Source organism: Saccoglossus kowalevskii, chromosome 7, assembly GCF_978046115.1.
Source record: "Saccoglossus kowalevskii chromosome 7, keSacKowa6.1, whole genome shotgun sequence".
In the NCBI taxonomy this organism is placed as follows: domain Eukaryota; kingdom Metazoa; phylum Hemichordata; class Enteropneusta; family Harrimaniidae; genus Saccoglossus; species Saccoglossus kowalevskii.
In genome coordinates this window covers 33,584,990-33,612,233 of record NC_140647.1, presented here as the reverse complement: position 1 = coordinate 33,612,233, position 27,244 = coordinate 33,584,990, and the positions used below count along the sequence as shown (strand labels likewise).

General features: G+C 34.9%; 1 protein-coding gene across 3 annotated transcripts; it reads left to right on the top strand.

The window, feature by feature from the left end:
• The first annotated feature begins 9 nt into the window (after positions 1 to 9).
• Positions 10 to 27,244, top strand: LOC100371067 (cullin-2). 3 transcript variants are annotated; one of them, XM_085501489.1, is made up of 22 exons: positions 10 to 114; positions 2,843 to 2,970; positions 6,200 to 6,302; positions 6,641 to 6,738; positions 8,049 to 8,151; positions 12,221 to 12,303; positions 12,745 to 12,841; positions 13,127 to 13,237; positions 16,232 to 16,394; positions 17,105 to 17,194; positions 17,363 to 17,397; positions 17,759 to 17,866; positions 18,075 to 18,137; positions 18,689 to 18,817; positions 19,239 to 19,325; positions 19,494 to 19,640; positions 20,011 to 20,088; positions 20,527 to 20,593; positions 21,411 to 21,610; positions 22,096 to 22,191; positions 23,016 to 23,132; positions 24,885 to 27,244. In XM_085501489.1, the coding sequence occupies exons 2-22, from the start codon at positions 2,852 to 2,854 to the stop codon at positions 25,014 to 25,016; spliced, it is 2,226 nt and encodes a 741-aa protein (XP_085357615.1). In that variant the 5' UTR covers positions 10 to 114; positions 2,843 to 2,851; the 3' UTR covers positions 25,017 to 27,244. The 3 variants fall into 3 exon arrangements, with proteins under 3 accessions (XP_085357615.1, XP_085357614.1, XP_085357613.1); XM_085501488.1 differs by lacking the exons at positions 10 to 114; positions 2,843 to 2,970; positions 6,200 to 6,302; positions 6,641 to 6,738 and adding an exon at positions 7,206 to 7,258; XM_085501487.1 differs by lacking the exons at positions 10 to 114; positions 2,843 to 2,970; positions 6,200 to 6,302; positions 6,641 to 6,738 and adding an exon at positions 7,286 to 7,324.

Below are 27,244 nucleotides of genomic sequence, written 5' to 3'. Positions count from 1 at the left end.
GTCGCGTGACTTCGCGGGATTCCAAGATGGCGGACGCCACAGAGTGCTGAGAGAACTTGGAGGTAAACCACACTGCCGGTGAAATTTTAGGATTTAACCAGGTCATAAGAATAGGTAAGATACACAACAAAATGTCAATCATGTACGAATAGGCATAAACAGACTCACTATACGTCCATGACGATCAACACTCAGATTACGCCCAAGATCAATTTGGATCCGCCTAGGAGTGGAATCATCGCGTTCTTGACCTGACCTGACCCATCCAATTAGATTTGGAAGTAAGAAGAATTAGGTATTACAATTTGGAAGATGTCATTGTATCTTTAGTCATTGTCTTCTGATTTGGTATCCATGCGATGTTGGGATAATGTGATCCTGGGTCATTTAAATTTCACCCATAGCCTTCCATGACAATTGAGATGTAATACTGGGGGAAATCCCTTAATCACGTGACCGTGAGAGGCTATAGTACACCTCTCCGGGAATTCACATTATTTTCACTCATTATATATGATTTTCATAAATTTGGTATATATTAATACTTTTGGTTACTGGTTCGTGTCATTTAGCAAAACAGTCTGTGAGGAACACCAGTAACAGATCTTTCACAGACTTGCACGATTGCTATATTTGTCATGCAAGTTTATGATCATCATGCAATTCGAGCAACTTTTCTTTGGTTCTTGTAAGATCTTCATCGCATGTATTACAACTTGCATATCCTCTTCTGATCCATGTAAGTCCTTGATCATTTATCAAGAAATTGTTCATGGTATGCAAGCATCAATCAGTCATTAAAGGGGACGCAAGATATTTACATACATCTAACTCCTGCACCTGGTAGGTAATGACCGTTGTAGACGCAATAAAGTTACATACCCGCTCACGTGACAATTAATCAAAACACCAGACGCAGTATGCCTTTGATGTGTGGCCACGAGGAACAAGGGGTAGTTGGACTATTCCATTTCTTTGTAGGCACAAAAATCATTGCTGCGTAAAACTGGGAATGAATATTAACAAGAAATGATAAATGTAAATTCCTTTGGTTGGTAGTTTGTTGAGATGTTGTCAATGGATTTATATTAATAGTATTAGCGTTCAGTTTCGCATAATGGCCGCTGGTCCCATTGCCAGTTTCCCAGAACACTAATCGCCCAGTCAAAATTTCCCTGGAATTTTCTACTTAGTTTCACCACCATATCATCACCATATACCAGTTTCAAATATCCTTCAGATCTCAGAAAAAATCCTATTAACTTTCTTGTGTAACATTCAGTAAATGACGGCCACTAATTCTCTCAGAACGTATTCAAGTGATGCAACAGAAATGCCGCACCATCCCTTGAACCGTTGCCCTCACTAGTCCAACTTCTTTTGTCATAGATCATTTGCAAGAGACGAATAATCTCAATCTCAGTGTTTTCGTCTAAACGCTTTGACATACCGGTAATAGCAATATTTGTTCTAAACTGTTCTCATGAGGATAATTTAGGCAATTTCATTATATGTTAGGGGCATTTTTATAAATATTTGTATTAACAAGTTTTACAATGTGTACCAGCATTGTCTTTCCCAACATCTATATCACCTTGGTATTTGAAAAGTATTAAGATTTTGTAATGGCGACATATACATTTGACTTTCAAATTTAATTAGCTCTCACTCTTTTGAGTTCTCTAGTGTATTTGATTTATCCTACCTCAGTGACATTGCTGTGACTTGGAATATATATGAATTTAAACTTAGTGATTTACCATACCAGACCAGTAAGTCAGGTAGTATACTTGCTTGACCTGAGTTCAGTCAATTTATGGCATACATTGTATCACCTTTATGATTTATTTTTTGTATGTGTTGCTCTTAAATATTTCTGTAACCAAGGGTCAGGCCTAATACTTTTTCACTTTTTCTTTGCCTTATTGTAATTAATGATTATAAACTACCTGTGTTAATTAATTAATGCCTACATGTAGCTCTACTACCACTGTGAATTTAATGTGCTCCTATTCTCTAGCTCTTGTCAGTATATCCGAAGAATACCAAATACTGACTTTCTGCTGGAAAATCAATATTTAAATTTAAAACTCTATTAATATATCAGGTTTCATAAAGGCGAGAATTTGTTTGAAATAAAATATTTATAAATTTCAAATGGTGATTGAAAACAACTTGATCAATAACAAGTCTTAGAGGATGCATACCGCCCATAAAGAACTCTGCTGCGGTCAGTTAACCTTTAACCTTGCTTTTGACACTGCCTCGCTTTCGTAATTTAACGTTATGCGCCAAACAATAATGGTACTTGTAATTGCATTTTTTTATATTTATTTCGGCAAACAAATCAGTGTAGTTTAATATCTTTATGTTCATGGCAGTAAATCAGCCACTTATTGATGAGATTCTACAAAGACTCATGGGTAATGGGTCACTAAATGATTTATACAGCCAATGAATCTGGAAATAATGTACAAAAGGTGGGGGGAGGAGGCTTAAAGGTTTATGGTCACAACAGAATATCCTGTAGATTAGAATAAAATAAAATATTCTTTGTTAACGCTGTAAAAATAATGTGTCATTACTTTCTTGGTATAAAAAGCTTTTGAAAATAGCGGTCATTAAAAGGTCTGGAGTCAACACACCCATGTTTTTATTTACAAATATACTTGTATTTACAAACACAGCTTTTTTCATTCAAATCCTAATGAGACAATATAAATATTTTGGTTTGTAAATAGTTTATAACATGGCTTTGTTGACTACGAGTGTATAAAGTAAAAAGATCCACATATAATTCACAAAAATTTATTACTGACATACTTTTTATATTATCTTGTAGATTAAAGATATGTCCTTGAAACCACGAGTTGTGAATTTTGATGAAACCTGGGGTAAGCTGTTAGAAACTGTTGAAGGAGTTATCACACTTGGTAATGTGGCTAGGGCCACTTGGAATGATAGATTCTCGTATCCTTGACAGTTAAGTTAGATAGGAATGTTTTACATGGATCAGAGATTCCAAATCAATACATTTCATTTCCCCTTCAAAATACTGGATTAACTACTAGAATTTTCTCTTCACAAAGAATGCATAATATACTGTGGAATACTGTATTTTCGCTTGGAATTAATTTTTGCCGTTTTTGCTGAAGGAATGATTTAGTAAAAATAAAATCCAGCGAATATACCTTTTTCCTATATTTTACATACAACTTATCAAAAAATTAGTGAAAATAAATTCCATACAAAACACCAAAAAAGTCTATTCAGTGAAAATTATATCCAACTAAAATAAAGTATTTTACAGTACAGTTGTATATTAAATTATTTAATCTGGTAAATAGCTGGCTGCGGTAAATAGTACTGAAAGCAGTTATCAAATGCCTATACTAAAAATCTGCTAAATTTTACTCATTTATAATGCAAATGTAAAAACAACACCTTCACCTGCTATTGGGCATCTGCTTTTAGGCAGTATGAATTATAATTGGTTAAATGTCCATTTAAAGTCAGATCTTTTCTGCAATAGTTTTATTGTGAAGCAAAGCACAAACTGTCTGGTCAAAGGACAGATTAAAGAAAATAACAGTTGGTTTCCATGATTACCATCCCAGATTTTCACTCTAAAAGTGTAAGCACTGGCAGCTGGTTCATTTCCACTTGTTTGCTCATTCATCTATGTGTGCCATATATCATTGTGAAATTTTGTACCAAACAGTAAAATTTGACAACTTTATACATGTCTCTAGAACAACTAAAATTGCATGAGTATTCTCTGACTATCATATTGCACATCTATTGTTCAATGTGTTGTCAGTAAATTTATGTTGGTCATGTTTAGTAAATCATTTGTTGTGAATCAATTTTGAATGATGGCGTTTAAGTCTTATTTTGTGCACAGTCCCTCTATCTATGATAGAGGGACTGTGTTTTGTGTTAATTTCTACTTTTTACACCAATATAGATATTACATAATGGTTTCAGCTTTGCTGATACCAAAGGGGTTTTAAGCCGTTTTATATCAGTACAACATGTACATCTGCACACCTGTGTAAAGTGTCACAGATGCTAGCATGCTAAAAGTGATTGAAAATTGTCTTGTTAATTAGCTGTGTCCATTTACCATACGGAACTGGTGATATAATTTTGCAGGAAAAATATAACATCCAAAAAACTTTGTGTAAAGTGTAGTGTTTACTAAATTCTTTTGAACTAAATGTGATGTTTACAAAACACATTGTGTGAAGTATGGTGCTTATAAAAGGTAGTTATTGTGGTGTTTACAAAACACATTGTGTGAAGTATGGTGCTTATAAAAGGTAGTTATTGCGGTGTTTACAAAACACATTGTGTGAAGTATGGTGCTTATAAAAGGTAGTTATTGCGGTGTTTACAAAACACATTGTGTGAAGTATGGTGCTTATAAAAGGTAGTTATTGTGGTGTTTACAAAACACATTGTGTGAAGTATGGTGCTTATAAAAGGTAGTTATTGTGGTGTTTACAAAACACATTGTGTGAAGTATGGTACTTATAAAAGGTAGTTATTGTGGTGTTTACAAAACACATTGTGTGAAGTATGGTGCTTATAAAAGGTAGTTATTGTGGTGTTTACAAAACACATTGTGTGAAGTATGGTGCTTATAAAAGGTAGTTATTGTGATGTTTACAAAACACATTGTGTGAAGTATGGTACTTATAAAAGGTAGTTATTGTGGTGTTTACAAAACACATTGTGTGAAGTATGGTGCTTATAAAAGGTAGTTATTGTGGTTTTTACAAAACACATTGTGTGAAGTATGGTGCTTATAAAAGGTAGTTATTGTGGTGTTTACAAAACACATTGTGTGAAGTATGGTGCTTATAAAAGGTAGTTATTGTGGTGTTTACAAAACACATTGTGTGAAGTATGGTGCTTATAAAAGGTAGTTATTGTGGTGTTTACAAAACACATTGTGTGAAGTATGGTGCTTATAAAAGGTAGTTATTGTGGTGTTTACAAAACACATTGTGTGAAGTATGGTGCTTATAAAAGGTAGTTATTGTGATGTTTACAAAACACATTGTGTGAAGTATGGTGCTTATAAAAGGTAGTTATTGTGATGTTTACAAAACACATTGTGTGAAGTATGGTGCTTATAAAAGGTAGTTATTGTGATGTTTACAAAACACATTGTGTGAAGTATGGTGCTTATAAAAGGTAGTTATTGTGATGTTTACAAAACACATTGTGTGAAGTATGGTGCTTATAAAAGGTAGTTATTGTGATGTTTACAAAACACATTGTGTGAAGTATGGTGCTTATAAAAGGTAGTTATTGTGGTGTTTACAAAACACAATGTGTGAAGTATGGTGCTTATAAAAGGTAGTTATTGTGGTGTTTACAAAACACATTGTGTGAAGTATGGTGCTTATAAAAGGTAGTTATTGTGGTGTTTACAAAACACATTGTGTGAAGTATGGTGCTTATAAAAGGTAGTTATTGTGGTGTTTACAAAACACATTGTGTGAAGTATGGTGCTTATAAAAGGTAGTTATTGTGATGTTTACAAAACACATTGTGTGAAGTATGGTGCTTATAAAAGGTAGTTATTGTGGTGTTTACAAAACACATTGTGTGAAGTATGGTGCTTATAAAAGGTAGTTATTGTGGTGTTTACAAAACACATTGTGTGAAGTATGGTGCTTATAAAAGGTAGTTATTGTGATGTTTACAAAACACATTGTGTGAAGTATGGTGCTTATAAAAGGTAGTTATTGTGGTGTTTACAAAACACATTGTGTGAAGTATGGTGCTTATAAAAGGTAGTTATTGCGGTGTTTACAAAACACTGTTTATAAGATTCCTTTGTGTCAAGTGTGTTATTCACTAATCTGCATACACAAAAAGACAAAATGTGTGAATTTACAGGAATAAACTGATGGTCTAAGTGTTGCATGACCAAGAGTGGTATTTGGTATTGAATTTTAGACTGAATTATTTCAATTCAATCAAAATGTATCACTCTTTGATATTGAATTCAACTGATCAAAATAAAGTGATTTCACAATTACTAATCATTAGAGGAAAATAAAACCATTTCTGAAGATTTTTTTTATTTTCAGTTGAAATATGACAGAATCATAAGTTGACAAGGTACTGTCTATGTGTAATATGTCTGGTTTGTATGTTACATACCTTAACACATTGGTTACAGTGATGTCTATGCACTGTGTGTAGCTTACCCTGAACCACTAGGTGATAAATTATACATAGAAACAAAGAAATTTTTAGAAAAACATGTCAAGTCACTACATAAGGTAAGTAAGTCACATGCATTATGCTGATGTTGGAAGGTGAGGTCTCTCTAAGGCTCAGAAAAGTTATATTAAATGTTTCTGATGATCATATGTATCAGATAAAAATGTGATTGTGGCAGCTTTTCTTTTCAAGTTTTTTTGCCTGAATTGAAGAAAAATTAAAACAAAAATTTAATAAAAGCACTTGAAATACGCTATCATGATTGACAATATTCTTAAGCTGTGTGTAAGCATTAGCAGACATAAAAAGCTCTCTTTTTTTAACATCTGCCTTAGAATCTACACAGATTATCAATTTGGTTGTCTAATAAACCAATTGTGCATTGTAATTTTAATAGGACGTTGCTTCCGCTGAAAATGAGAACTTCCTTCAGATGTATCACAGGTCTTGGGAACAGTACAGTCAAGGTGCAAGTTACATGAATAAATTATATGGGTAAGTTATCACAGGTCTTGGGAACAGTACAGTCAAGGTGCAAGTTACATGAATAAATTATATGGGTAAGTTATCACAGATCTTGGGAACAGTACAGTCAAGGTGCAAGTTACATGAATAAATTATATGGGTAAGTTATCACAGGTCTTGGGAACAGTACAGTCAAGGTGCAAGTTACATGAATAAATTATATGGGTAAGTTATCACAGGTCTTGGGAACAGTACAGTCAAGGTGCAAGTTACATGAATAAATTATATGGGTAAGTTATCACAGGTCTTGGGAACAGTACAGTCAAGGTGCAAGTTACATGAATAAATTATATGGATAAGTTATCACAGGTCTTGGGAACAGTACAGTCAAGGTGCACGTTATATGAATAAATTATATGGGTAAGTTATCACAGGTCTTGGGAACAGTACAGTCAAGGTGCACGTTATATGAATAAATTATATGGGTAAGTTATCACAGGTCTTGGGAACAGTACAGTCAAGGTGCAAGTTACATGAATAAATTATATGGGTAAGTTATCACAGGTCTCGGGGAACAGTACAGTCAAGGTGCAAGTTACATGAATAAATTATATGGGTAAGTTCTCCTTTCAACAGCGATGTCACAGTTCTTGTGATAGGACAGCCAAGGTACATAACCTCTATCTTTCAAGGGGTTTATGATTTATGTAGGTAATCAGCAGTAGACTACTGTTTACTCAGCAGTTATATGTTTTGAGGGAAACTAAACATTTTAATTGTTTTTAATGCATTTGTAGTTTGATTTGTATTTTGTTCTTGTAAGATGGCTTTAATTTGTAGTCACCATTCAAATGAAAACAGGGACTTATAGCTTCATTTTTGTGAGTCCATCTGTCCATTCATCAGCACTTATATTTCAGACATGCTAGGACTGCACATACATTATAAAGCATGTCATGCTGAACCATGCATTCATTTCATTTCAAAATTCAACAACAGCCATACTGGAACAGGATGTCAAGCATGATGTGTGGAAACATTCTTAGTACATACATTGTGGCACATTGATTTTGTTTGGCCAAACTGGTTCAAAATGGCACACTGCAGGCTTTTTTTGTTTTATCTCTAACTTGCCATGCCTTTACTGAAATCTTTCAAACATTAACACATACATTACTGCTCGGGATACATCTATCTTATGAATGGGTGACATATTATGGGTTGTCCTGTACTACATTTACTATTATACCATATTCATTCATTCATTCATTCATTCATTCATTCATTTATTCATTGTTGGTCACATGACCATCTCACTATCTTCCTTTGTATTTGCTCAGGTATTTGAATTCACAATTTATTAAGAAGCAGAAACTAAGCGATGCAGACATTCAATATGGCTATGGAATTGACATCAATGAACAGTTGATGGACATAGGCGAGGTATGTGTAACAAATCACATCTCATTTATAAAACCACTGTGAATTCAGCCAAATTCACTACTTTCAATTACCCACTATAGACTCTGGTCAGTCAAAATGACTATTTTGAACTGTAGGCATTACCGGTAATCTGTGATTCAGCCAATGATGGAGAAAGAAATCTAGGTCAGGGGAAGCCCCACGCCGCCATATTGCCTTTATCCTCACTCTGTTTTATTCTCTACATTCGGTGTGGATCGATGAAAACGGTTTCATGAAAATTGTATAACATAGTAATTTGAAACTGATTAACAAAATTGAATTATTGAAAAATATGCCAAACATTCATTTATTTATGGGTATCTCTAGAGGCACTTTGCGAGTTGTCTTGCGAGTCACCGAAAGTCGAATGAAAGCATTCTGCTAGTCGAGTCAAGCCACTTTGCGAGTTTTCCTCCGAGTCGCCAAAAGTCAAATGAAGGCATTCTGCTAGTCAAGTCACGCCACTTTGCGAGTTTTCCTACGAGTCGCCAAAAGTCGAATGAAGGCATTCTGCTAGTCAAGTCACGCCACTTTGCGATTTTTCCTACGAGTCGCCAAAAGTCGAATGAAGGCATTCTGCTAGTCGGGTCAAGCGAGAAAATAAAGGTTTCACCGTAGTCATTGACGACTATTCGACTAGAGTGAATGGGTAATCTTCGTTTCGATATTGAGCTGTTATCACCATAAACAATGTTAAATGCTTAGTTTATCTTTCGAAAACAACTGGTTCCTTGATTAAAAAAAATCATGTCCTTTTACCATCAAAATCCAAGCCAAAAAAAATCGTATACAACATCGGCAAATCTCTCCCATGTCGCGTTCATTAACCTTAACATATTTAAATGAGCTATGGTAATTTGAACATGATGTCACCATTCAGTATTTTGATTTGTTAATCTGGGACATGACCTGCCAGGTATCGCGTCGAGAACTGTAACTAATAATCAACAATTGTCAAACGCCGCCTGACCGGATTTAGCTCTGCGTACGGTGCAGTGTGTACGTGGACACGTTTGGTTGGTTGATTGACTGGTTTGCGCTACTGTGGTGATTTGCTACGAGTACTAAACAATGTCTTCGTGTTTGTTTTTATTTGAAACTTCTTTTAGAATATACTTTCGTTACCAATAATTTTTTTAAAAAAAATGAATGCATATTACATTACAGCAAGTCTCAGAAGTATTGGGGCAGCCAATTTGCAAACTCGCTAGCGAATTGGTTACTATAACTGCTTGGGTTTTGACGAAACAGTTGGCTTTCGAATCTCGCTGGCGCTGTCTTGTGATCACGCCCACTTACGGCGAATCTATATAACAGTAGGAAACGATTGTCATACTTGAGGAGCTAATCGGCGACGGTTTTACAGTTGGGTGGCGATTTCGCTTTCAAATATACTAGGGAAAGTGTTCTATTACTTTCGTATCCACGTAAAAATGATGAATGACTTTTTTAGCGGTCAGCTTAATTTTACCCCAACGAATCTTTTGTATGTGAAAGTTTGTTATTTTTTCCCTGATTTGTAAGAAAATGTTTCTCAACTTGAGTATTTACATTTTGTAGTTTCAAGCAGTGTTCAAGATGGCTACCCCCATATAATATCGGTGAAATAATCGCATTTATCGTATTATCACTTGTACTGTGGTTATTTCCAGGCCCAAACCGGGGACTCAAATTACTCAGGGGAATCCAGACATGTACCAGGCTGCGTAAAAAGCATTCTATGTCCCCTACTGCAATATATACTCGCCCAGAGTGGACGCGACCATGAGTCTGCGCCAGCGAGATTCGAAAGCCAACTGTTTAGTCAAAACCCAAGCCGTTAGCCGATTCGCTAGCAAGTTTGCAAATTCGCTGCCCCAATACTTCTGAGACTTGCTGTAAATGTACTGAGTATTTTTTTTTGTCATCAGCTAATTTTTTTGATGAAGCATGGATCGATTAGTGTGGACAAAACGGCAAAAACTGGGCCACTGAGATAAGATGATTAAGAAAGCACTTGAGAAAGTTTACTTTTGGTGTTGTAATGCCTCACCAATAAACATGCAGATAAAACAACATAGCAGTAATTGGATGCGCCATTAAAAGCAGTGTGTACATTGCGTCAAAAATTTTATATTTCAAACTATGCAGAGTCCCCCACGTACTTCCGTAGTTATGTGGACATTTTTCTCTTGATCGTACGGTAAGCTGCGAAAACGCTTTGTGTTTTCTAAAAGATGCTACTTTCTGTACAACTTTCTAGATTTTCCAGAAACGCGTCATTTACTTATTTAAAATAAAAGATACAGAATTAAAGTCTCAGACTGTAATGAGCTGTGAATAGTTGTTATTGTGTACGTGTGCAGGATGTGCCTGTTCTGTCAGAGGCTGCACGTGTCGGAAATGTACAAGACATTGACTGACTGCTTCCTATGGTGTCACCTTTTGTTTTATTTTTCGACAGTCTGTGAAATTTGAACAACACGAGAATCATGGACAGCCAAAACCGCGAAATTAAACGTTTCTACCACGGTTACTAATAACCGTGTTTTTACAATACTTCTTAAAGTCATTGTCCGTCGAGGTGAACGGCGTGCTTGTGTAAATCACGTAAATATGTCAGATTATACATGGAGTTTGGTTTATATGTATATTCTAATGCACCAAAAAATAATCGCAATCAGGGCTATCACGTACAAGCACTGTAACACGATTGGCGCGGCGTTTTGGATGTGTTTAGCTTATGTAATGTTCAGGTTATTTCAACTTTATGACGGCACTTGTTGTGTGATCGGCGTGGGTTCATGTTATATTTTAAATCCAAATTCGTCAATATTTCGCCAGTGCAAGTGCGTGTAACATCTTCATGGTCGATAATCTTAAGGTTGTCACAGTGTATAATTACTAGTATGTCTAGTATGTAAACTGTCGAGTTGTAGCAGTTTGACAATTATTTTAACAATGTCTCAAAACAGTCAAATAGGGAAACAAAACGTAGACTTCATTCAGGGAAGACATAGAAGCAGAGGAGCGGGTCATAGGGTTAGCTGCGGTTTCATGAGTCTTTAGTGTGACCTACATTTTTTGACAGAATTGGATTGTAACAGTCAACGTAAAGTGTTTTCAACTCCTTGATCCCGTCCTTGATTTTGTTAAATGCAGAGGTCGACGTTATCGTCGAGGTACCCTTTCGTTATTTTAAGAATAAAAACAAACTTCCACCAAAGTGTACGAATGAACACTGGCGTTATTCTTTGATGCTATAGATGTACACAGATGGTCCATGTCCTCCTTAACCAGTAGTTGCCAGCCACTCCAATCCCCGTAGCTGCTAGTCAGCTATTCACACATACATGGTGTTTTTCTCGCTTTTGAATGCTGAACGAAGGACATGACGCCGGTCTCAAAAATGAAGCCGATCAAGATCTCCTAATTGTTGTCTGGACCAGGGACCAATCACAAACAAGAATAGACAATGAATTAACACCTCTGTTTTCCCCGACGCTGGCGAACTTTTCCCCACGCTAACACAAAAATCTTTGTCTTCTACCGACTTCCTGTTCCGGTCCGCAACGCAAATTTTTCAGTTTGTGCGTACCGTCGACTCGTAGGAAAACTTGAAAAGTGCGCTTGACTCGACTAGCAGAATGCTTTCATTCGACTTTTGGCGACTCGTAGGAAATCTCGCAAAGTGGCCTGACTCGACTAGCAGAATGCCTTCATTCGACTTTTGGCGACTAGCAGGACAACTCGCAAAGTGCCTTGACTCGACTCGCAGAATGCCTTCATGCGACTTTTGGCGACTAGCAGGACAACTCGCAAAGTGCCTTGACTCGACTCGCAGAATGCCTTCATGCGACTTTTGGCGACTAGCAGGACACATCGCAAAGTGCCTTGACTCGACTCGCAGAATGCCTTCATGCGACTTTTGGCGACTAGCAGGACAACTCGCAAAGTGCCTCTAGAGATACCCATACGTACCTCAAACATTAGCATATAGTAGTAGCTTTCGCCTTTTATGTGCTTACAACAGCAAAGAAAATTGACTTTATGTATTTTTGTTTTGTAGCTGGCTCTAGACATTTGGAAAAGGCTCATGATTGAACCAGTTAAAGATAATCTTGTTAAAACTCTTCTCAGTGAAATTCACAGGTAAAAAATTGACTTTCTTTAATACCGTTTTTTGTTATTGTGATTTTGGCAGATTGCGAAATCTAATAAAAATACAATATGTACGTCTTGGGTCATATCTATAATCAATGTATTCAATGGTATCCTTAGTAAACGTTTATTCACATTCATACAAATTCAATACAAAGTTTTCAATATGAACATACTGGATGGTAAATATTTTCTAGTGAAGTGTGTATTGTCCATGCCATTGTTATGAAGCAAACTTTAGTTCAGAATTGCGAATGTGATTGTTTTGAAGAGTTAGGGTATGTTTACTGAGTGGTGTGTAATAAAATATCACAGCCCAAATGGTGTGTGTGTACTCACATAATATTTATTCTTAATGGTCTTGGGTGCAAGTACATTCGATCTAAGTCTGTCTGATGCTTTGACAGAATTATGATACAATTTGTTTTTTAGGGATCGTTGTGGGGATACTCCAAACCAAGCTGTCATACATGGAGTCATTCTCTCATTTGTCAATGTAGAAGAATACAAAAGAAAACTTCAACTCAAGGTAAAAATCAATGCATTTAAAGGGGAACCTTCCAAACCCAGGGATTGCACCAAAGAATCATGGTACACTATTGTTTATGTTGCTTGCAATGTTAATCTATCTTTTGTTATCTATTGTAATTTTAATCCAGAAAGTAAATTTGTTGTGAGGTTAGGCTTAACTGAAGGTGCCCCTTTAATTGCTTTTCTGGCAGTTTAAAATATGAAAAAGTTAAATTTATTTATTGTCATCTAATCATTGAAAGCATTGCAACAGACATAAACTCATGTTTGTTTATTATTTTAGTTGTACCAAGACTTGTTTGAAGCTCCATTTCTTGCGGAAACTGGTGAATATTACAAAGCAGAAGCTGCTAGACTTCTAGATGACAATGATTGTTCACATTACATGGAAAAGGTATTTATTACTTTCATATATGTATTTATTACTTTCATATATGTATTTATTACTTTTATATATGTATTTATTACTTTTATATATGTATTTATTTACTGTGGAATTTATCTCATTCGACACAAAAACAGGGTTTCATGCATGTGTTTCCTCCTGTATCTCAGACAATTTCAAACTTGTACACATCCATTTGTTTTATGATCTAATTCAGGACAGCTGAATAGTAATCATTTCTATGCTACATGTAAATATTCATTAAAATCAAGCATTTCTGTCATTCTGGTTCCTAGTCGTGTATGGACAGAAATTGTTCAAACTTTGAACATAACGAGACTTTGATGCACATCCTTTTGTTTTTGACTCCCATGTGCGAAGCACAAAATGGGAGTCTTTGCAGTTAGTGTGTCTGTATGTGTGTGTGTATGTGTGTATGTGTGTCCGACTGTTCCACTGCTATCTCAAGAACCATACATCGGTTTTTGATGAAACTTGGTGCATAGATGCTCTGGGCCAATGCGCAGATTTGATTAGGTTTTTGTAAAAATCCATGCTCGTTAATTACCTAATTTGCATGATAATTAGCTAATTTTTAGCTGTTCTATGACTGTTCCACTGATATCTAAAGAACCACTCATTGGATTTTGATGAAACTTGGTACATAGATGCTCTGAACATATGCGCAGATTTGATTAGTTTTTGGTAAAAATCCGTGTATATTAATTACCTAATTTGCATGATAATTAGCTATTTTTTAGTGGTTCCATGACTGTTCCACTGATATCTAAACAACCACTCATTGGATTTTGATGAAACTTGGTACATATATGCTCTGAACTAATGCTAGGTTTTGATTAGTTTTTGGTAATAATCCGTGGATACTAATTACCTAATTTGCATAATGATTAGTCAATTTTCTGTTTTTCCACTGATATCTCAAGTACTAATCATCACATTTCAATGAAACTTGGTACATAGATGTCATATGACACTGCACAGACCTGATAGTTTTTATGGTAATATCAGTACATATAATTATCTAATTTGCATAATTAATTAATTTTCAGCTTTTGATATAAGTAGTGAGCATTACATTTCAATGAAACTTGGTACTTACATACTCAAGGACTATGCAGAGATTGATTGTTTCGGATAAATATTTGTGCATATTAATCACCTAATTTGCATAATTAGTTAATTTTCAGCTTTTCCACGGGTATCTCAAGTACTAATCATCGCATTTCAATGGAACTTGGTACATAGATCCTTTAGGACTATGCAGAGACCTGATTAGTTTCAGGGTAAATAATTGTGCATATTAATTACCTAATTTGCATAATTAATTTTCACCTTTTCTACTGATATCTAAAGTACTAATCATCACATTTCAATGAATCTAGAATTATGCAGAGACCCAATTAGTTTTCGGTAAATATTTGTGCATATTAATCACCTAATTTGCATAATTAACCAATTTCCAACTTTCACACTGATATCTCGGATACTAATTATCACATATCAATGAATGTTTGTACATGGATGCTGTAGGACAATAGACAGACCTGGATAATTGTGGGTTAAAATCTGTACATATTAATTACCTAATTTGCATAATTAACCAATTTTAAGCTTTCACACTGATATCTAAAGTACTAATTATTCCATTTCAATGGTACAAAGATGCTCTAGAACAATGTACAAACCTAATTAGTTTGGGGTAAAAATCAGTTTATATTAATTCCCTAATTAGCATAATAATTCATAATTTTTTGGTTCTAATCACATTTCAATTAAACTTGGTACATAGATTATTTGTTACATTGCGCAGACCTCATTAGTTTTACACTCAAATCTGTTCATAATAATTTTCTGATTTGCATAATTAGTTTTCAGGTAAGTAATTTCAAATTATATTTAATGTGTCTCCAATACTCTCAGCACATGGGAGTTCTTTCTAAGCTTTCTTTGATTCAGATTGGAATTTAAAATGGCCAACTAGTGGTCAATTTGTTTTTAAGGATGCTGTAAAGTTATCATGCTCTAAAAAGTAAAAACTGTTTTCATGAGGAAAAGTGTTTTGAAGCATAACGAATTATATATTTTCTTGAAGCCCTTGTTCCTGGCTTTTTGAAAAAAATGATCTGCGACATGTACCACGAATTAGTCACGTGATTACTAAGTAAACATAGAGGTGTTATTTTGAATAAAAATGAGTTTTGTATAAAAACCGTAGGGGTTTTGTAAAAAAAGAAAGCTGAAAAATCAAGGCAGCATCGTCAATGCCTCGAGAGTGTTAGAACATAGATTGCATATTTGTTTACAATGACATTAATTTACATTTTTCCTGTTATTTCACCCATAGACAAAAGCCTTTTATTTTTCATTGGGAGAAGTTATCAAAAAATGCTTCAAGGGTTTTATTCTGCGCCAATACGTTATCAGTGTGTGTGAATTTCATGAAAGTAGGTCAATTTCTGACGACGCACAACTCACTTGAATGACCTCTATGGCGTCAGATTTCTTCTGCCTGAAAACGCCAAAAAACAAACATTTGTCACGTTGCGCTAATTTTTGACATTTAAAGCATCAGATGGACTGATTTTTACAACAAAAGACATAACATGGAGTCACTTAGTAGCCTTGCATTATTAAAATCCAAAATTATAAAGTTTTGGGCTCGTATTCGTCCTCCAAAAAGCAGCAAAGTTGTTACAGTACACAGCGGCCCGCATAACGTTCAACAGTTAGGGAGATAAATGACGTCATCTCATTATATATTCAAATCATGTTTACATGCGAAGCGTGGTCTGTAAAGCAAACACTTGCCTTGTAACTGGAGAAAGAGGTCGACATGCCTAAACGCCAACCCCCTAGTGCTAGTTAACTCAACAACATCCAACGTTTTGTCTTGAGTCTTGACATGCCTTGAGTGATTGTAATCAAACTTAACACCTACATTATACATTGTGTCACACATATTGACATGCATTTGGTTTGTAGGTGCTGCAACGATTATCTGAAGAAAATTTACGAAGTAGAAAGTTTTTACATCCTAGTTCTTATACCAAAGTTACCAATCAGTGTCAACAAAAAATGGTGGCTGAGCATTTGTTATTTTTACACGGAGAGTGTAGGGATATTATTAGAAAAGAAAAGAAGGAAGGTATGAAAATTATCATTCTGGCGCCTAACATAAACATTTGATTTTCAGATAATAATTTTCTAGCAGAGCCCAAAATATGTTTTCACTTTCTCAAAAATCATAAGATTGTATGCTTTGATAACAGCTATGTACTTGTGTCAAGTATTTGCTCAACAAATGAAAGAGAATAATGTGTTATTTTTATTAAAACAGCAGAGCTTTTTTAGACCAGGAAAAAAAGATACAAAACAGTTTCTTGGCAGCTTGTTGTGTAAAATAGATGTACCGGTACATCACATTCAAAAATGCAAAAAAAAAAAAACTTATTCAAAAAAACACAGCCATGACATACACATTTTCAACCCTTTGCGTGGCACTGTCAACTATTACCCATCTACACAATTATTTTGTGGTCTGCTCACCCCCACATGAAATTTGGATCAGAATTGACCAACCTTTTGATCAAAAACTAAAAGCAATATCTGAAACTGTCTGCATTAACCAAAATAAAGATCAAATTTAGTGAAAACTTTACAAAATGTGAAAAGTTTTGCACTGAATTTTTTGCTGGAAATATCTGGCATTCCAATGTCCAGAATCAAAAATATTGGCATGTCAAGCAGCTCATTCTATGTTTCCTAAATTTGTTCATTGTTTTCAATCAAAAGTAGTGAGAAATTATCTCAGTTGACACAAGCTTTGATTTACCTCATTCTGAATTTCCATTGTAGATATGCAAAGGTTGTTTAAATTACTCCAACCAATACAGAATGGTCTTGGTGTCATGATAGAAGAATTACAAAAACATATAAAAGAAATAGGTAAGTAGGTAATAGGTTGATAGAAATATTCCGATGAATGGATACTGCCTTTCTGTCAACATTGCCACATTGGCTTTCTGCTTACCCACAATAGTCACATTGGCTTGCCATATCCACTTGCCAAGTGAATAAAATAACATACAGCATTTTCCATTCATTGTTTCCCAGGTCTAGAAGCCATTTGCAATTTACGGGGTGAGAATGTAAGTATTGCTTCTTTGCTGTCTAGTTTCACTGAAATTTTGTGTCTTATCCTCTTTGCTGCAGTGTTGTGAGGATTTTGGGAATCACCGGGAATACATCTGTCAATTAGTGTAATTATACAAGCCGTGATTCACTTAATCATACTCTATGTGTGATTACAATCCAAGTCTGAATGTGGCAGATGGATAAGTTATGGTGACAGAAAGTCTCTGATTTGATGTGCTTTTATTAGAGCTATTGAGAGAATATGTAAATATTGTGTAGGTTGTTGGATAAATGTTTTCCCAAAATTTGTTTTGTAATCTTTGAGTTTTCTGCACAAAATCAACTGCTTTCTATTTGGCATTCATATATTTTCAGGTACCTTCTCAATTTGTGGAATCTGTTTTAGATGTTCATAGTAAATTTTCTAAACTTATAACAAGTGTTTTAGCTAATGACCGTGCATTCACAAGTGCATTAGATAAGGTAAGTTGATCTATTTCTTCCAAAGTCAAGTGGGTCAGTTTTGACCAATTGCTTGACTGTGATCAGCCAGATGTACTCGCACATTGCTTGATCTTTCAGTTAAAAGCTGGTACCTTCAGTGTTGGTCACTTCTTTCTGTTGATTTGAATGGCATGATATCCATACAAATTACTCTTTATTTTATGTTTTATCTCTTGCACACATTTAGGCCCTGACTGCTGTAGTGAATTGGAAACCATCTATAAAACATGTATGCAAAGCACCTGAGTTGGTAGGTTGCATTTTTTGTCTCAATAGAATAATTTTAATTATCAGACAGTGGAACAGATTAACCTCTTGCATTCTGGTCATTTGTGTTCTTCTCACTGGTATTGCCTGCATTACTTGCATTATATATATTTAATTCAAATGCAATATAATATGACTACATGTACTTATGCATTGCCCCTAAAAGTACACACACTGGCACTTTTGAAGAAGTGCGGTACAGTTCTCCTATAACAGGGTTAATTCCCTATATTATACTTTATTATGTTAAATTAAACTTCATTTAAAAATTACTTACATCTTACACTTTTTGTCTGATGTTTGCATTTAATAGTTTTTATTTGAGTGGTCACCAATGTGTTAGCATCCCCCTAACGAATAGTGGTGTGTAATTCCAGTTAGATGTAACTCACATGGTGTACATGACAAAAATGTTTTCACAAAGGGGGCAGTGGTCATCGCTCATTTCATTGGCTATTATTAACAAGTACTGATGTTTATCCACATAAATCACACCTACATACCTTGACTGATACTAAATTTTTTTGTTTACAGTTAGCGAAATACTGTGATACGCTGCTTAAGAAAAGTTCCAAGGGTGTTAGTGATTCCGAAGTTGATGACAAATTAACTTTGTCTATCATAGTCTTTAAATATATTGATGATAAAGATATCTTCCAAAGGGTGAGTGAGTTGTTGACTAAATAAATTCAATGTCTCTTTCATTACTACAAGTTTGCTTTGTTAGTATGGCAAATGTCTTTTTTTGACCCCAGTATGACCTGTCTTTTATTTGACCCCAGTATGACCTGTTTTTTTTTACCCCAGTATGACCTGTTATTTTTAGATCTCCCTTTTTGTGTTCATAGACCTGGATTTCCAGATGTTCATTGTGATCATAGGAAACATTTAATTTATTTTATATTGTCTATATGAATGTATTTGTGTTTCTATCTGATTTTAATCTTTATTTTTCAAAATGACGTTTGAATATCATCCACTAGTGTATATACTCCAGAATACTATGACATTAAACACACAGTTTTTCAGAACCTATGCCAGTGAACAGTTACATAAAGGTTGATTTGTTTTCATTTCTTCTCAGTTTTATTCACGTATGCTAGCTAAAAGATTAATTCATGGATTATCAATGTCAATGGATGCTGAAGAAGGCATGATAAATAGGTTAAAGGTCAGTAGTTCAAAGGTTATTAGACTTCATCTAATAAACAATGTTTTCACATAGGCACTTTGTGGTAACAAATATGGTGCATTGGTGTCTCTGATGAGTGAACTTTGATATCTGATCTTTATAGCTTGTAACAAAGTTACTTGAATGATGTGTTTTTTTTCTTCACAGCAAGCGTGTGGCTATGAATTCACAAATAAACTACATAGGATGTTTACTGATATGAGTGTTAGTAATGACCTTAATAATAAGTTTAGTTCTTTCGTAAAAAAGAAAGATGTTGAACTTGGAATTGGATTCTCTATATATGTACTCCAGGTAAGAAATCAAGATTTAACTTTAAGTATTAAATGACACATGATATTTTAAATACTGTGAAAGCACTATTTTTCACTGGGATATAATTTCACTATTTTAATACTTCAAGCATATTCACTTAGTTGTAAATTCATGGATTTGTCAGTAAAACAATATTTTATATTGTAAAGTCACATGTTCATATGGATTTCATTTAGCAGATTTCACAGTGAAAATTGGTAAAATTTGGAAGTCAGTTAGTGACTAATACATTTATATTAGATTACTCACCCCTGAACATAAAAAAAAATGACATTGAAATTATCATGTCGCAACAAATGATTGTGGCAAAAAATAAAATGTTATTTGTATAAAACTTGTAATTTTTCAGGCTGGTGCTTGGCCGCTGGGACAGAGTACGTTGACTCCATTTGCAATACCACAAGAGCTAGAGAAGAGTGTTAGTGAAGTAAGTGTCCTTGCATTTAGTGTTGTGAGAAATTTGTGGAAAACAAATGTCTAAGAGTGTCTGACCTAATTACGTGCATGAATTTTGGTGAAACACAATTCTATAAATCATTGCTGCTGAAAAGTTTTACCAAATTGTTGCAGAAAAAAAAATTATGGAAAACATATAACATTTGGTAGAAAATAAATTTGACCAGAAATTTTTCAGAAGACAACAAATTTAACCAATTTTTCCAGCAATAAGTTAGAAAATTTTTTATCACCAAATTAATGCATATATTTTTATATGTGGACTTGTACCAACATGAATTCAATGGCTACCGTAACATTTGTCTATATAAATAATATGATAATATTGTAACCAAACTCCAAAGGGTATACCAACAATACAAACATACTGGTAAATATGATATTTTTTACATTTTCCTTGTTATTACAGTTTGAGATATTTTACAATACAAGCTTCAGCGGTAGGAAATTAACATGGCTTCATCACCTGTGTGCTGGTATGTATTAATCAATTTCTGTAAATATAAGATTATAATTTCCAGCTTGTGGCTTCTGATACAGATTTTACGGTACTATGTTCTATACTAGGTACTGTAAAACATGTTGAAAAAGCGACATGCAATTTTAGCGAATTGTGGCGAAATGTTGATTTAGCGAATCTCTCTTGTCATTGTTGATTTCTTTGTTTGGCGGCAATTTTGAATTGATAATAAAGTCATTAGCGACATCTTGAATTAGCGAATCAGTTCTCTCGCTAAATTTGCGAAAAAGACATGCTCGCCAGTATATCGTATTTGCTCTACACAATGTATTTGTAAAGCATGTGCTCACATGAATGACAGGGATGTCTAAAGTCAATATAAGACATTTTTTAATCAAGCATCAATGAAGGCATGCCCTTGCCCTAATCACAGAAGAATGGTGAGTTATATGATGAAAAGTCTTCTTCTTCACTGCTGTTTCTGTTGTTGTTGTTGTCGTTGTCTCTGGCATAAATTATTTTGTTACAGCTCACAAAAATACTTAGTTGTTATCCAATTTTTATCAAACATATATACCAGTTTGGGATCTTGCCCATGTGTGATTTTTGCTCAAAGTATTTGAAATTTGAAGAGATTGAGTTTGCTGTTCAGATATTTTTTAAATTTCATATACTTCATAGGAATTACTGTTCATAGTGTCAGACCTGGCAAACACATCTGCACTCATACATGCATGATGAACAATCACACACTACTCTGTCCCCAGTTGTAAATTATGATTCTCTTAAATTTACTCAAATAGCATCTAGTTCTTTCACAATATTTTCAACAGGTGAATTGAAATTTACATACCTCAAGAAACCTTACATCGTAACAGTAACAACGTTTCAGATGGCTGTTTTATTACTCTACAATAATTGTGATAGTATGACGTATACTGAACTCGTAGATACAACGCAAATTAACGAAAAAGAACTAGCTAAAACTTTGCAATCTTTGGTTGATGTTAAGATACTTAACAAAGACGAAAAGGTAAATATCTTTATTGTGATGCCATGAACTTGTGTACTGTAAATGTATTAATTTTTCATTGGGATTTAATGTTGCAATTTTCGCTGATTAGTAAAATCCTATTATTTCCACAAAATCACTGGAAAATCTTTTAACTTTGAATGACCAGTTCAAATATCAAAATACAAATTAAATACGATTGTTGGAGCTGAGTTACCTGGGTGCTAAGTTGGACGAGTACGGTACCAGTGAAAATGACTGTATTAATAGTATTACAATGTAATCTCATCATAGGCTTGAATGGGTTTGCTGATTACAATCACAGAAATTAGCCCCACTCTCCAAGAACAGATTCTATCTACAATCATGTTATTGTTTGTTAATATTGTATTTGCAATCGTTCAAAAATATTTTTCAACGAATTCCAGCATTGAAATTCCCCTTATTTGAGGTATACATCCTGGTCAACCGTTATTTGAACCTCTACAATTTGTTTTGATTTACAGGAAAAAAGTACAAGCGACTATTCATTAAATACAAATTTTGTTAATAAAAGAACAAAATTTAAAATTACAGCAGCAGTTCAGAAAGAAACGCCTCAGGTGAGTTGTGAATTAGTGTGTTTTATTGTGTGAACTTCGCAGATTACTGATCTTGAGATCTCAGTAAATCAAATCCATGAAATCAACAGATTACTGATTTCAGTAAATCAAATCCATGAAATCAACAGATTACTAACCTCAGTAAATCAAATCCATGAAATCAACAGATTACTGATCTCAGTAAATCAAATCCATGAAATCAACAGATTACTGATCTCAGTAAATCAAATCCATGAAATCAACAGATTACTGATCTCTGTACATTATGAAATTTTTTTAAGAAACAACATCACTTCCACAGTTACATAAGTCACACTTTTCTTGTTTGCAATGTTTTGACAGAGTTCATTGAAGCTAAATGAAATAATGTACATAATTTTCACTCAAAATTTATTTTCGTTGATTCAGTGAAAATAAAATCTAGCAAATATACCTTTTTCACTATATTTTACATTCAACTTATCAAAAATCAGTGCAATACATACAATACAATACAATACAATGATGTTTTTTTTCCCGTATGACTCAAAAAAAAGCAAACAAACACAAACCAATCATTAAAACATCATGAACATAGTGCAGAATTTATCTTTCAGCATAGCACTGGGCCAAATAGAAATAAAGTCAAAATTCACAATGTACTTCGTGGATAGCTGCTGTGTTTATCTATGGAAATAGTGGAGTTTCTTTAACTACTGACCTCGCTTTCAGTCATTCTGAAACAGGAAGTGTTTGGGGGCGCTCAACTTTTGATAGGGTCTATTTGAAATACCATGATGTGTAATTGTAATAGTGTCAAGGTCCAGATTGTTTATTTATTGTAGGAAGTGGAACAAACTCACAGTGCAGTGGATGAAGACAGAAAATTATATCTACAAGCAGCCATAGTAAGAATAATGAAAGCCAGGAAAGTTCTCAAACATAATACACTCATTCAGGAGGTGAGATTATTTATTTTTACACACAATACATGTGGTTGTCATGGGGATTAGACATGTGTTATTTCCATATGTGGATTCAACATGAGGTTTTCATTATATGGGTATTAGACATGTGCTATTGCCATATGGGGATTGGACATGTGCTATTGCCATATGGGGATTGGACATGAGGCTGTCATTATATGGGTATTAGACATGTGCTATTGCCATATGGGGATTGGACATGAGGCTGTCATTATATGGGTATTAGACATGTGCTATTGCCATATGGGGATTGGACATGAGGTTGTCATATGGGTATTAGACATGTGCTATTGCAATATGGGGATTGGACATGGGGTTGTCATTATATGGGTATTAGACATGTGCTATTGCCATATGGGGATTGGACATGTGCTATTGCCATATGGGTATTAGACATGTGCTATTGCCATATGGGGATTGGACATGGGGTTGTCATTATATGGGTATTAGACATGTGCTATTGCCATATGGGGATTGGACATGTGCTATTGCCATATGGGTATTAGACATGTGCTATTGCCATATGGGGATTGGACATGAGGTTGTCATTATATGGGTATTAGACATGTGCTATTGCCATATGGGGATTGGACATGTGCTATTGCCATATGGGTATTAGACATGTGCTATTGCCATATGGGGATTGGACATGGGGTTGTCATTATATGGGTATTAGACATGTGCTATTGCCATATGGGGATTGGACATGGGGTTGTCATTATATGGGTATTAGACATGTGCTATTGCCATATGGGGATTGGACATGAGGTTGTCATATGGGTATTAGACATGTGCTATTGCAATATGGGGATTGGACATGGGGTTGTCATTATATGGGTATTAGACATGTGCTATTGCCATATGGGGATTGGACATGTGCTATTGCCATATGGGTATTAGACATGTGCTATTGCCATATGGGGATTGGACATGTGCTATTGCCATATGGGTATTAGACATGTGCTATTGCCATATGGGGATTGGACATGGGGTTGTCATTATATGGGTATTAGACATGTGCTATTGCCATATGGGGATTGGACATGTGCTATTGCCATATGGGTATTAGACATGTGCTATTGCTTTATGGGATTAGACATGTGCTATTGCCATATGGGTATTAGACATGTGCTATTGCTTTATGGGATTAGACATGTGCTATTGCCATATGGGGATTGGACATTGGGGTTCTCGTGGAGATTAGACCACGAGATTGTCATTACATGGGATTAGACATGTGGCTGTCATACAGGATTTAAACATGTGGTTGTCATAAGGATATTAGACATGTGGCTGTCGTATGAAATTTAGACATGTGGTTGTCATATGGGATTTAGACGTGTGGTTGTCATAAGGATATTAGACATGTGGTTGTCATGGGATTTAGACTTGTGGTTGTCATGGGATTTAGACTTGTGGTTGTCATGGGATTTAGACTTGTGGTTGTCATAGGATTTAGAGATGTGGTTGTCATAAGTTTATTAGACATGTGGTTGTCATAAGGATATTAGATATGTTGCTGTCATATGGGGATTAGTCATCGGGGCTGTCATATATCGATTAGACATGGTTGTCATATGGACAATATACATGTGGTTGTCATATGGGGTTTAGACATGTGGTTGTGTGGGCTTCATATTGTAAATGCTGCTAGCACAGAGTGAGAAATACACTGTTCTGCAGTAATTATTACTAGATTATTGTCAATGTTGTTTTTTATTTCCACAGGTTATCAGCCAATCAAAAGCTCGGTTTTCTCCAAGTATCAGCATGATTAAAAAATGTATTGAGTCTCTGATCGACAAACAGTACCTAGAAAGAAACAGCAGCTCCACAGACGAGTACAACTACGTAGCATAGCATAAAATATTTTAATAATTTTTTTTATTTGTGTATACAAGTTTTCTCGCAGCTGGCCTCAATGCTGGCCACGTTTTAGATCGCTGTATAATTGCAGTTTTCTGCAGTTGTCTGCCGTCCTGCTTCATACTTGTCTGTCGTCCTGCTGCATACTTGTCTGCAGTCCTGCTGCATACTTGTCTGCCGTCCTGCTGCATACTTGTCTGCCATTCTGCTGCATACTTGTCTGCAGTCCTGCTGCATACTTGTCTGCCGTCCTGCTGCATACTTGTCTGCCGTTCTGCTGCATACTTGTCTGCAGTCCTGCTGCATACTTGTCTGCAGTTCTGCTGCATACTTGTCTGCAGTCCTGCTGCATACTTGTCTGCAGTCCTGCTGCATACTTGTCTGCGGCCCTGCTGCATACTTGTCTGCGGCCCTGCTGCATACTTGTCTGCAGTTCTGCTGCATACTTGTCTGCAGTCCTGCTGCATACTTGTCTGCAGTCCTGCTGCATACTTGTCTGCAGTCCTGCTGCATACTTGTCTGCAGTCCTGCTGCATAATTGTCTGCAGTCATTGCAGGATGCACAGTATGAGAGGATTTAAATAATGAAGCCATAGTTATGTACACATGCCATGCAGAATTCATGTTGACTGATTGCCTGTATTATAACTTTTATTGTGGAAACAATAGAGATGAGATGGTATGGGGTTCTTACTCTGCATCACTGGAATAAAGCCCCCAAAAAATTGGTTTTGCTCCTCATCCAAGACAAATTAAAAAAATTATCCTGTGTCACGGTTTTAATTTTTTGTTTATAAAGATTTTTCAGTACCACAGCAACTATGTGTCAAACATTTAACATTTAATAAATAATACTTTTAAATATATACATTAAAAGATTGACAAAACATCATTTTCCCTTTCTACAATATGAGGCGCTTCACTGGTACTTGAAATAGCCTTAAAACAAGTTTTCATCTTATGCTGCCCTTGCTCTGCACTGGTTACAGTATACTTCATTCTCTTGTTTTTATTTTATTTTATCAGTTTTTTGCCAAATGAATTAATTGATAATTACTGAGAAAATGAGATAAACATTGGTCAAAATAATGTAATTTCAAAAATCACATTTACGCCGGTATTAATTCTGGATGTAATCCATTCATTTCTGTTTTGTAAATTTTGTATTCAATATCGCAAATGGTTGCTGGATGGCTATGTATTGGAGTTGTATTTACAGCAACATCTGCTAATATTAAGCAGCTGCAATCTGTCATTTTAGAAAATTATCTCAAAGCTAAAATTCTACCAAGTAGAAAGTACTTTTAATAAACCTGTCAGTTTTCTTTGATCTTGTCATGCTTTGTCAAATACACGTTTAACATTGGTATTACAAAATATAGCCACCTTGTTTGCGTCAGGGAGAGGGGGTGGCAACATAAAATGAGAACAGATTTTGATATTTTGGTTTAATGGCTCCAATTAGTAATGGTATGGTCTGAAATAAACATACTTTAGGATCTGTTTGACATTGAAATTGACAATATTAATTTAAGTCATATAGGGTGTGGACTTAACTTGCTTGAATATAGACTTTCATATCTTCTTGGTGTGACTTGCCCTAGCTGTTAGCTGTTCTTTCCATGGATTACATTGAACACATTGTTTGTGAGCCATTGTAAGGGTAGAACTAGATTTAGAAACAAATTGTTGATGACAATATAATCTCAGGATTGAGACTGAAATGAAAAGGATGTCTGAGAAAAAAACAGTGAATGCTGGTGAGAAACAAAAAACAACAAATGATGGTTGAATCTTTAACTATGTTTTTCATTCGTAAGAACTAACATTTTTGCCATTTTGGATCAAAACAAATATTTTGTTCATGAATAATCAGATTCAACTAGTATAATTGAAAAAACCAAATGACAATATTAACACTGTGTTAGTCACAACATGTGTGTGTATTGATTTACTAATATATGTCTAGCTCTAGAAAGTCGATTCAAAAGCATAGCAAGGATTTCTAAAACAAAAGCATGTAGCTTTCCTAATCATGTATGAAGAAATGGCATTGTGTGCAAGTTCCATGTGTGCATCAATACATCACAGAACACAGTAGATGAGTATCTGAAAACGTGGGGAGGTTTGAATGCGGGAACAAAATGACCATGGTTATAGGATATTCAAAGAGCAATAAATGCGTAATACAAAACACCCTGTTACGAAACAGCTCTTATGCA

Coding starts and splice junctions, on each gene's coding strand:
- LOC100371067 (XM_085501489.1), top strand. CDS start 2,852: ATGTCCTTGAAACCACGAGTTGTGAATTTTGATGAAACCTGGGGTAAG. Junction 2,971..6,199: donor ACTTGGAATGATAGATTCTC/GTATCCTTGACA, acceptor CATTGGTTACAG/TGATGTCTATGCACTGTGTG. Junction 22,192..23,015: donor TTCAGAAAGAAACGCCTCAG/GTGAGTTGTGAA, acceptor TATTTATTGTAG/GAAGTGGAACAAACTCACAG.